Source organism: Heterodontus francisci, unplaced genomic scaffold (genome assembly GCF_036365525.1).
Source record: "Heterodontus francisci isolate sHetFra1 unplaced genomic scaffold, sHetFra1.hap1 HAP1_SCAFFOLD_398, whole genome shotgun sequence".
Lineage (NCBI taxonomy): Eukaryota > Metazoa > Chordata > Chondrichthyes > Heterodontiformes > Heterodontidae > Heterodontus > Heterodontus francisci.
Genome location: NW_027140825.1, coordinates 1370617 through 1383061, shown reverse-complemented (window position 1 = coordinate 1383061; position 12445 = coordinate 1370617). Strand labels below are relative to the sequence as shown.

At 42.6% G+C, this 12445-nt stretch overlaps 1 protein-coding gene across 1 annotated transcript in view; it reads left to right on the top strand.

The window, feature by feature from the left end:
- The window catches only part of LOC137361226 (uncharacterized), a 34709-nt gene extending 23174 nt beyond the window's left edge, over positions 1–11535 (top strand). Inside the window, exons 10-15 of the mRNA XM_068026135.1 lie at positions 2032–2075; positions 4530–4715; positions 7595–7945; positions 8266–8286; positions 9654–9760; positions 10706–11535. Of these exons, the coding sequence (XP_067882236.1) occupies positions 2032–2075; positions 4530–4715; positions 7595–7945; positions 8266–8286; positions 9654–9760; positions 10706–10732 (736 nt within the window). The 3' untranslated portion in view covers positions 10733–11535. The remainder of the gene's footprint in view (positions 1–2031; positions 2076–4529; positions 4716–7594; positions 7946–8265; positions 8287–9653; positions 9761–10705) is intronic.
- The last annotated feature ends 910 nt before the right edge of the window (positions 11536–12445 follow it).

Genomic DNA, 12445 nt, shown 5'->3' with positions numbered 1-12445 from the left:
CCCTCTTCAACAAAAAGCTGTGAATCCTGGAGGGCGATTAGACCTGACAAAATTGAGATGGAAATAACTTTGTTTGGGGAGGTTATCGAGGGATATCGAGATCAGATTGGTAAATGAAGTGAGGTACAGATCAGCCTTTGAATAGAGGAGCAGGATAGAGGGGCTGAATGGCCGCCTCCTTGTGCAATAGGTTGTCTGGAGGGGAATAGTTTTGTAATGGGAGTGTAACACTGTGTTATGGAAAGACCGAACCATTATATTTTGGCCAAGGGACCAAGCTCACAGTTTTGGGTATGTAAATGTTAAAGGCTTTGTTTGTCTAACTAGTCCTTGAAGCAGCCAACACTCCCAGCTGATACACACTACTGAGTCAGCGGCGCTTGAGATGGCTTGGCCATGTGAGCCGCATGGAAGATGGCAGGATCCCCAAAGACACATTGTACAGCGAGTTCGCCACTGGTATCCGACCCACAGGCCGTCCATGTCTCCGCTATAAAGACGTCTGCAAACGCGACATGAAATCGTGTGACATTGATCACAAGTCGTGGGAGTCAGTTGCCAGCGTTCGCCAGAGCTGGCGGGCAGCCATAAAGACAGGGCTAAATTGTGGCGAGTAGAAGAGACTTAGTAGTTGGCAGGAAAAAAGACAGAGGCGCAAGGGGAGAGCCAACTGTGCAACAGCCCCGACAAACAAATTTCTCTGCAGCACCTGTGGAAGAGCCTGTCACTCCAGAATTGGCCTTTATAGCCACTCCAGGCGCTGCTTCACAAACCACTGACCACCTCCAGGCGCGTATCCATTGTCTCTCGAGATAAGTAGGCCCAAAAGAAAGAAAAGAAAGAAGAAGGGATAGTCTATCATCATATTCTGCAGTTTCCCATTACAGTCCAATTTTCGAATTATCAACCAGCACATCGACAATCTTATTATCCTTTCAAAAATATAGAAAATGCTGTGTGACATTAAACCGACAGAGAAGTGCATTGGGTTGTCTAACGTAGAATGTTATGGTGGAAATGCCTTCTTGTGATTGGCTGAATTGTTTTGGAATTGGGAGACATTCCTCAGGCTCTTTTCTCAGGAGGGTTATTGGGTGGAGTAGAATCCAGGATAGACATGGCTGGAAAGACATGACCCTAATACTTTTGTCAATCCATACTTTATGGGCTTGCAGCCAAAATTAAGTCAACAATTCTGAGCTGTTGCCGCATAAAATTGTTAACCTCACACTAATTAATAAAAATGACCGCTTCGATTTTGTTTTAGAAGATTGTGCTTTGCCTTCATCCGTATAAAATTCAATCCCATTCTTAAACAGAGTTTGTTCAGCTTGCTATGATTAACGTCCTGAAGCAGTGATCTTCTGGAATGAAAGCTCACTGTTGATAATGGGACAGACTTCTAAAAAAAAACAGTTGATGGAAATAATTCGACAAATATGCATGTTGGACACAAGAATACCACTCGGCCCATCTTACTAGAGTCGGCTGTTGGGAAATGTTCTCCAATTCGCCTCCCTCACCCCTTTTCTTTCTATACAGTCCTGCAATTTTCGCCTTTTTGAACTATGCTCCAATTCTTTTTTGAAGTTCAATATGCAATCAGTATCTATCACATTTTCAGGTAATGCATTCCATATCATAACAAGTCGTTGTGTAAAGAAATGGCCCCTCAATAAACATCTGGATCTTTTGCCAATTGCCTTAAATCTATGTTCTCTGGTTGTGAAATCTCCGGCCAGTGGAATCAGTCTCCCCCTACTGACTCTAACAAAGCCCTTCGTGGCTTTGAAATCAACTATTAAATCTCTCCTTCACCTTCTCTGGGAGAACAATCCCACCTTCTCCAGTCTTTCCACATAACTGAGTCCCTCATTTCTAGGACCATTCCAGTAAATCTCTCTCTGCACGCTCTCCAAGACCTTGACATCCTTCCAAAAGTGTGGTGCCCTGAATTGGGCACGAGACTCCAGCTCAGGCCTAACTGAGGGCCCTGGTAGTTTTACAACTGGCCTGTGACATTGTGTTCAGCTGGGACCTCGATCTCTTACTTTGGCTCTGGGATTACGTTCTCGGTAGGTAAACAAGAATAGATCTCAATATTCAAATTTAATTCACTCTAAGTGTTCATTCATTGCTTCGTAATTCTCCCAAAACTCACAAACCTGGCCACATACTGGAAAACTTGAGTAAATTTGAATCCCAAGATGCACAATTTTGCAAAGACAACGTTACCAGACTTCTCTGTGTCTACCCTCTGGAAGCCCCAACCCTTTCATAATCTTAGACGCCTCTTTCAGGTCACCTCTAAGCCTTCTCTTATCTATCATAAAGGCTATTCAGTCTTTCCTGATAGGTAAATATGTATGAAGACGAGAACTGTGCACAGTGATCCAAGTGTGGTCTAACCGAGGGATATGGAGACCAGAACTGTGCACAGAGCTCCAAGAACGTCTAAGCAAATGTTACCATATTTTCTCTGCTTTAAAATGGAATGGTGGAGAAAAGGACAGACAAATCTACACATTGCAATTGGTTGAATGATAATTGTTCAAAGGTGTCAGAGTATTCGATGAATTATCGTGTAATCATTGGTCCCCAGCAGTTTTAATACTGCTTTGTAACACTGTGTTCTGGAAACAGCACACCTCTCCGCTTTGGCGATGGGACAAGATTAACAGTTCTGGGTATGTAAAACCGAGCGATTTGTCCCCCCAGTGTTCAATGTAAAAGCATTAAGCTTCACCAATGTAAAAGCAGAGAGGCAAGGCTCAACTAGTAGTGATTATTTTAAAAGCTGAACTCAGGAAGGGCCACTGTCGAGTTTATAACAGATGCAAACCCGAGTCAACGATTTTGAAAAGGACTCCAATCAAACACAAGAAGCCACAAAGGACCATTCATCCCTTGAGCCTCTTCCACCATTCACTTAAATCATGGCTGAGTTTTATCTTAGCTCCAGCTACCGTCTTTGGTTCCATAACCTTTAACACACTGACTCAACAAAAATGATTGAATGTAATAAACAAAGACTAGATCCAGTCAAGGTTGTAGAAGATTAGATACGAAATGGCAAACTCACCTAGTCTTCCTTCAAGAAAATAACTAAATTGAGTGCATAAGGAATTGACTTAAATTTACGCTGAAACACTGTTTCAAATCAGAATTCAAAGTGAGAGGTACATGGCAATGTCCAAACAGCTTAACAATTTCACTACATGCTCACTTGATATACTAAATAAATACAGTGAACAAGCTACAGTATTGACAGTCTACGGGAACTGTTAGGCCATCCTAGTTTTCTGATAGGAATGTAGCATTGTGGATGCAACTACTAACTTTCATTTTGGCCACCATCCCAAATTAACAGTGTTGGGTAAGTTTTAAAAAATGTAACATTTTGAGTGCGTCAATTAAGTTAGTTGTATATTTATCCATGGCATTGCACTCCAGTACATAACTGCACAGAGCTGCATGGTTGACCCTGCTTCCCAGATTTCCCTCGTTGCCCCACTTATTACCAAATGATTGTAATAATTATTATATTTAATTCGCAATATTTCAGCAAGATATATTCTGAAAACTGGTAGGGTAATGCAGAGAGGATTAAGTGGTGGTGGGGTGATTGATACCAGGGAGAAAGGATTTCAGCTTTATAGAGAGACTGGAAAAGCAGAATATTGTTCTCATTGGAGCAGAGAAGGTTAAAGAAGATTTGTTAGTGTGGTTCCAGGGATGAATGACTTCAATTGTGTGGAGATACTGGAGAAACTGGGGTTGTTCTCCTTAGAGAAGAGAAGGTTAAGGTGAGAATTAATATCATATTCAAAATGTCCAAAATCATATGGTTTGTAATAGAGTAAATAAGAATAACTCATTTCTGCTGGGAGAAGGGTCGGTAAGCAAAGAGAACAGATTTGTCATTGGTAAAAGAAACAAAGAGGGAGTTGAATATTTGCTTTTACACAGCCAGTTGCTGTCATGTGGAATGCACTGCCTGAAAGTCGCTTTAAATAGTAGCTTTTAAAACATGTATTTGATGCATACTTGAAGGCTAACAAATGCAGGGTTATGGGGAAAGAGCCAGCAGCTCTGTGTGTTCGCAGACGATTGAGCAACCTGCAGGCTTAATTCTAATTGGTATCCCCTGATGCAGTACGACATAGTACTTGTCTGCATCTTTAATATTGACTAATATCCAATAATAACAGCAAACAAAGCACGAAGCTAAGCGTTTCGGGTGAGTAGCTGACAGTACAAGAGGTCTCAGTTAATGATGGATGGACCAAGGTCTGCTGTTGTTGTACGGATGCAGTTTTCTAATTGTTGGGAGGGATTTTAGCAGATGAACACAAGGATTCATTTCACGTGTAGGGGACAATTACGCGGGATTAGTGCATTGTTCTGTCAGTGAGGCGGTGGCTCCTTATTTCTGTAACTTCCTCTGGACCTAAAAGAACCCCTGATGATTTCCCTGTGCTCCGAACAATTCTGGCCTCTTGTGCATCCTCCGCTCCCTTGAACCCACCATTGGCGGATGTGCCTTCAGCTGCCTGAGCCCGAAACCCTGGAATTCCCTCCTGAAACACCTCTGCTTCTCTCCCTCTTCTCCTTCTTTAAGAAGCATCTTAGAACCTACTTCTTTGACTGTTCACCTGTCCCTAATATCTACTTCGATAACTCGGTATCAAGTTGCTGTCTGAGTTGCTCTGATGGTGAGATTTTTCACTGCATCAACGGTGCTAGTTAAATGCAATTTTTTGCTGTTATTAATCACCAGGTAGGCCTCGCCTGGAGTATTGTGACCAATTCGTGGCTAACACACTTTGGGAAGGATGTCAAGGCCATAGAGAGGGTGCAGAAGATATTTACTAGAATAGTACCAGACATGGGGAGGTTTCACTTGTGTGTAGAAATGGGAGAAGCTGGGATTGTTCTCCTTCGAGCAGAGAAGGCGAAGGGGAGATCAATGTTGTTTCATTAAACTTATTCTTAAAATAAAGACACATTCGCAAGTAACCAGGAAAAGCAGACAAAATATAAAGGGAAAATTAATTGAAGACAAACAACAGCGTGGCGAATCCCAGAGGGAGGAAGTCCCAATAAAAGTACAATTGTTAAGACCAAAATTAAACTTGTGTTCAGCCCCTTTGCAAACAGGCAGATTTTGGACAGCAACGTGCGCAAGGCACTTTCGTGTATTGCAGCAAAGGTACCAAACTAACGAGTGCTAGGTAAAGACGCACCATTGTCAAACTGCATCTGTCAATTGCAGCTCAACTGGTTGAGAAAGAGACCAGTTCTCAAAATACAGCTTGGGTTTAAGTATTTCAGTGAAGTTACACAGTGGTGACACTCTTACCTCCGAGTCAAAAAAAAAAGCGAATTCGACATTCTCACTATTCTCTGGGTGAAGAGGAGTCTCCTGAAATCTCCAATGGTTCAATATTCAGAACAAAAATGTAACAAAATTAGGCATCAGTCATTATGTTAATGATTGTATCATTTTAATATTCATGGCATTCTCACAGAGTCTTGACTGTAAACCCAAACCTGTTCAGGTATTTCTTTCGCAATATTACGCTCATAGAGCTTTAGAGTTAAAGAACTGACTGTGGAGTGTAGTCACTGTTGTAATGTAGGGAAAGGTTTCAGCCAAAATGCGCACAGCAAGATCCCACAAGCATCATTGCACTAAATGACCAGATAACCGGAAATGGTGGATGTGAAGTGTTGAATGACGGATAAATATTGGCTCGGACACACTCCCCTTATTTTCTTTGAGCCAATACATTGTTTCTCAAACGGTACAATTTTAAATTGGGTGCAGGAACAGAGAAACCAGGGGGATGTATGTTCATAAATCTATGAAGGTGGCAGGGCAGGTTCAAAAGGCTATCAAAAGGCACACTGAATCCTTTTGGCTCTGTAAACAGAGGCACAGAGGGAAAAAGCAAAGCTGTTATCATGAACATTTATAAAATACTGTTTAGGCCTCAGTAGCAGCATTGTGTTCCACTCTGGTGCCACCCTTTGGAAAACAGGATAAGTCCCTAGAGAGAATGCAGAGTAGATTGACTGGAATGGTTCCAGAGTTGAGGCACTTCAGAAATCGTGAAGAGATTGAAGAAGCTGGGATTGTTCTCCTTAGAGCAGAGAAGGTACAGGGAAAATTTTAATCGAGGTGCTGAAACTCAGGAAGGCTTTCGATAGAGTTAAAAGGGAGAAACCCTTTTTTCCAGTGGTAGGAGGTTCGGTAACCAGAAGGACACAGATTTAAGGTCGTTGGAAAAAAAAAGGGGGGATGAGGAAATATTTTGTTTGAACAGCGAGTTGTTGTGATTTGGAATGTAATGCCTGACATGGTGCTGAAAGCAGATTCAATAGTAGCTTCACTTCAAAAGTAGCTTTCAAAAGGGAAATAGAGAGAGTTTGAAGGTACATAGTTTACTGGGTTATGTGAGAAGAACAGGGTGGGGAGTAGGATTAATTGGCTAGATCTACCAAAGAGCTGGAATTCACACAACAGGCTGTATGGTCCCCTCCTTTCATGTGTGAGTTTACGGTAGCACTAATTATTAAATATTACATTTGGGGGAAGAGACAAGAGTAGGATTAGAATCATAATACAGCACAGAGGGGGGCCATTCAGCCCATCGAGTCCATGCCAGCTCTCTGTCTGGCAATCCAATCAGTCCCACTCACCCGCTCTATCCTTATGGCCCTGCAAGTTAATTTGCCTCAAGTGTCCATCCAATTTCCTTCTGAAATCATTCATTGTCTCCGCTTCCACCACCCTTGCAGGCAGCGAGTTCCAGGTCATTACCACACGTGGCATAAAAATGTCCCCCCTCACACCCCCCCTGCATCTTTTGCACAGCACCAGAAATCTGTCTCTCCTGGTCCTTGTACCAACAACTAATGGGTGAAGTTTTTCTTTGTCTACCTTATCTAAATCCGTCATAATCTTGTACGCTGCCATCAAATCTCCCCTCAATCTCCTTTGCTCCAAGCAGAACAATCCCAGCTTCTCCAACCTAACCTTGTAGCTAAAATCCTTCATCCCTGGAACCATTCTGTTAAATATCCTCTGCACCCTCTCAAGGACACTCACTACCTTCCTCAAATGTGGTGATCAGAACTGGCTGCAAAACTCTAGTTGTGGCCTAACCAGAGCTTTAGAAATGTTCCCCATAACCTCCCTGATAGGAAAGGGCTCTAGATAATGGGACAAGGTGAGTGATAGCCTTTTTATTGAGAACAGGCTGGCCCAGAGTTCAGGATAACACTTTTCAGATAGACAGGAGAACCTCTTTCATAATGAGACAGACTTGTACTTCCCTCAATGACTAAGAGGTTGAGATGATCATTTTCTGCCACTTTGGGTTAAAATGTACAAAAGCATGTCGAGGTTGCAAACTGATTCTACGTTTTATGACTGATCGGTGTTCGGGAAACAGAGAGGTTTATTCTGGAGTTGGCACAAAATTAACTGCTCTGGCTAGGATTGAAAGGTTGATATTGTTTGGTGGTTTAAAATTCTCAAGACGGGTTTCATACTCATCCATATTGTCTCCATTTACTTTTCCTGCAGGCGAAAACGATACGATTAGGCCTGCCAAAGTTACTGTCTTTGAGCCCTCTCCCGAAGAGATTAGAGAAAAGAAAAAAGCCACTGTGGTCTGCCTCGTCAGCGACTTCTACCCCGACAACATCAAGATCCACTGGCTTGTCGATGGCAAGGAGAAAGATGCTAATGACACGAACATTCACACTGATCTCAATGCCATCCTATCAAAAGAAAATACATCTTACAGCATCAGCAGCCGGCTGAGATTCGACGCCCTAGATTGGGCTCGGTCCAAGAACGTTGAGTGCAGAGTAGATCTCTACACTAACGAATCAGTGCCTGCAACAAGCAGTTCAACATTAGCTGTCAAAGCAGGTAGGCACACTAGTGAGACCAATACCATTTTATTTCAGCTTCAAAGAAATCAGAAAGTTGCATTTATATCGCACCTGTGCTCTTATGAAAGTACGAATAAGCAAGTAGATGTATCAGTAAGTCAATAAATAATTAAATAATTCATGAAATAGAACAATATTGTAGTGTAAAGGGGAAGATATGGTTAAACACTCAATTAAAATGACTCTCAATATATTAGACTACAGTGCGGGACTCAATTGTGATAATCTACATTTACACAGTGATTTCATAAAATATTCTGATGCTGAATGTTTATTGATTTTTCTTTCTTTTCCCAGAAATGTGCGGTATAAGTAAAGGTGAATATCTATCTGCTTCTATCTGTATCTGGTCGCCACACTTTGTAAAGGAGGTGAGGGTCCTTGAGAGGGTGCAGAGGAGATTTACCACAATGGTTCCAGAGATGAGGAATTTTAGCTACAAAGTTACATTGGAGAACCTGGGTTGTTCTCCTTGGAGAAAAGGAGATTGAGGGGCTATTTGACAGAGTTGTACAAGATTATGACAGGTTTACAATAGGTAGACAAAGAAAAGTTGTCCCCATGAGTTGCTGGCACAAGGACTGGGGGGGGCGGTCACAGTTTTCAGGCTTTGGGAAAAAGATGCAGTGGGGGGGTAGATGTGAGGAAGAAGTGTTTTATGCAGCGAGTGGTAATGACCTGGAAGTCACTGTCTACGAGGGTGGTGGAAATGGAGATAATGAATGATTTCATAAGGAAACTGGACGGACTGTTGAGGGTAATTAACTTGCAGGGCAATGGAGATGGAAGGGGAGAGCTGGACTGATTGGATTGCTCTGTAGAGATCCTGCATGGACTCGATGGGCCGAATGACCTCTTTCTGTGCTGTAATGACTCCATGACTCAAAAAATATTCACCAATAATTCTGGAATTATTACTGTGTCAGACATTTCATGTATATACTCATTTCAACATTTCCAAGCTGTAGTTTTACAGTTATACATACTATCATGCACAACGAGTTTATGAGAAAACTCCTCTGGGAGGGAAAGGCCGTGGGAATTTCGAAATCAGCCTAGTCGAATGATATAACATCACAGTCCTCTTGGGTTCACGACCTCAGGGAAATATGCTGCCCTGTGATGAGGGAGAGGAGACGCCTGGGGATGGGAGGGGAGGGAGCTGTGTACACCTGTCTTAAAACTTACAATTCCTTGGGAGTTGATAGTGTGAATCTGGCGTGGAGATAAGAGGGACAGTTCCACTTCCCAGAGGTTAAATTAGTTTAACACATCATCTCAAAGAAGGTTCCTCCAAAGTTGCAGTGCAGCACACACGCTGTCTACTGGCACTGGGAGAGTCAGTCTGGATTATGGGGTTCATGTCTTTGGACTGGGGCATGAACCCACAATCGTACGACTCAGACAGGAGAGCGTTACCCAATCAGCTAGATCTGATACATACGTGAGCCATAGCTGACACAGAAGTTACAGCGGCCCCAATTCAGATCGGCCATATTGCTGAACTCCATTTGTAGTAAGGAATACCCCAGGGCTCCTTGCGTCAAAGGGAGATCAGTTCTGCTTTCGCAGCTCGACCCTTACATTGGGCTGCTTCACTGACACACATTACATTTTCACGCAGTAGCATTTCTTGCCTTGAGAGAACAGAGATTGCAACATTTTCTGTTACATTTACTTTACAGAGGCGAAAATCCAAAGCATGGCAACGGCAAAATTGACATACCTGATCCTCATCTGCAAAAGCATCTTTTATACAATTTTCATCTCAACAATTGCTTGGAAAACTAAGGTAAGATTAAAATTACTGAAGTTCTTAACATAGGTATTGTAATGGTGAAACTGGGTAAAGAAGTTTCTCCTGAATTCCAGACTGAAATTACGAGTGATTATCCGATATTCACGAGCCCACGTTTTGCATTCCTATTGCACGCAGATGGAATACACCAATTCACTTTCCATTCATTCCTGTGCCCACAAAACTAACCAACCAATTTAATCCAGTTGAACACAATTGTCAATGTTCTGGAATTTCCCTTGGAAAATAATTGAACTTATTGTGATTTTACAAGACTTTATATGCAAGGTTAGGAATGCATGAGCAGGAAAGAGCATGTGCATGGTTCGTCTCGATTATTCATGCACATGATGATCTGGTCAGGACAGTGATGTCGAGTCATTGGAGAGGGTGAAGGGGCGATTTACTTGAACGGTATCAGGGTTGAGGGACCTCAGTGATGTGAGGAGAATACGGAAGTTGGGATTGTTCTCCTTGGATCAGGGAAGGTTAAGGAGAGATTTAATAGAGGTGTGCACAATGATGAATGGTTTGGATAGGACAATGAATGGGGTAACAGCTTCAAAGAGGCAGCAGGATTGCCCAACCAAGGACACAGCTGTAAGGTGATTAGCCAAGGGAGCAGAGGGGCAGGTGAGAAATATATTTTGAGCCAGCGAGTTGTTGTGGTTGAGAATGCACTGGCTGAAAGGTCGGTGGAAGCTGATTCAGTAGTAACTTTCAAGAGGGAATTGGATGAATACTTGTTTGAGGGGGTTGAGGTAGTGGGGGAGGGAATAGTCTCAGGGCTATAGGGGAAAGAACTGTGAAATGGGACTAATTGGACAGCTCTTTCAAAATGCCAGTATAGGCACGCGGGACGAATGGCCTCCTTCTGTTCTGTATCAGTCCATAATTCCATGACGATAATAACTCCCTCTTTTTTTTATCATATACCAGACGTCTTACAGCAAAAGGTTTGACTGATCGTCGCAAATTAATGAACTCAAAAGATGGATAAGCAGCAGAACACACGAGGGAGCAAGGGGAGAGAAAATACGATTATTGTGAATATCTCGGGGGTGAATTTCGTCTAAACCACTCCCGCTGTACTCGCGTAACTTTGGCGGACAACCCTAAATACCCATCACCACTGCGGGAAACGAACAGAGGAAATTTTAAGCCCCAGTCTGTCTTTTCCACTAGAATAAGTCCTTTCATATTCTCGTCAATGTATTAAATTCCTGTTGTCTCAGTAGGTGAAGCTTTGAGAAACGTGCAAACTTTTTTTCCAGTTTATTTTGTCTGTTTATTAATTGTTAGTCTGTGCTGTTTGAAATGTTATAAAGAAACATACAACCTTACAGGACGAAAGGAGGCCACTTGGCCCATCGTGCAAGTGCTAGCTCTTTGAAAAAGCCAGTTGTTAATGCCAAGGCGATCAATTCCAGCTTTGCTGATCTTTCCATGAAACTGAAGTCCCTCATTCCGTGCAATTCTAGTAAAGCTGTGTATAATATTAAGCAGTAGGAAACAAATTGTAACTTCAAGTTCTGTTTAGTGCAACTATTAATGTCTTTTTTCCCTTTTCTGTTAATGCAGAAATGTTATTACTATTTGTATCAGACACCTCATCGATTGCAGATGGAAAATGCGCTCATAATTGTCCATTATTTGTCGTGGGGTTCTCAGTGGATCCAGTATCGACAGCTCGCTTGTGATCTTCTACATTTTTTATTCTTTTCTTGTTCACTGGTTAAGAAATAAATAGAATATTTCGACAAAGAAAACCGTTTCTCTCCACTATTATTTCAGTTTTACCCCATGCGCTTGGCACAACATTTCCAAACAACATTAAAATATGCAGGTAGACATTAGATGAATTTTATTGGGTAACGGGATCAAGGGATATTGAGCAAAGATGGGGAAATGGGGTTGGTGTGCATATCTTCCATGAGCTAATTGAATGGTGGAACATGTGCCGGGGTTTAATGGACTCACACTATGCCTATGTAACAGAATCGAGGGGCTGAATGGACCCCCCCTGTTGCAATGCAACAGACTCTACTGGACCGAATGACCTCCTCCGCCCAATTCTATGCAACAGGCGTGAGAGTGCAGAATCTCTTCCTAGCTCTATGTGGCAGGTTCGAGTAGGCTAAATGGTCTCCTATTTCCCTGTTGCTATGTGTAACCCATCCCTGACAGCCACTGAGAAGGTGGCGATGAACTACTTTCCTGAATACAAAAGAATGTCTTTCGAGGCCATTTCAGAGAGCGGTTATGAGTCAACCACATTGCTGTGGGTCTGGAGTTGCATGCAGGCCAGGCCGGGTAACGGCTGCAGATTTCCGTCCCTAAAGAACATGAGTTAACCAGATGGAGTTTGATACAAATCTCTCGCAGTTTCAAGGTCGCCATTGCTGATGTTAGCTATTTATTGCACATTTTGAGCTAATTAGCAGAATTGAAATTCCCCAGCTACTATGATGGGATTTGAACTCTTATCTTGACATTATGAGCCCAGACCATTCCTACCACAATGCTGTCCTTCCACGCAATTTCACCGATGAGTGCTTTACCAGACTGTTCTAGATTTGGGCAATTTCATCCCCGGCTTTGGCACCCAGGACGCTGCACCCCTCCTTTGTAAATGGTTTGCTCTGAGCGGGCAATGGCGCTCACAGTCGCCAAGGGATT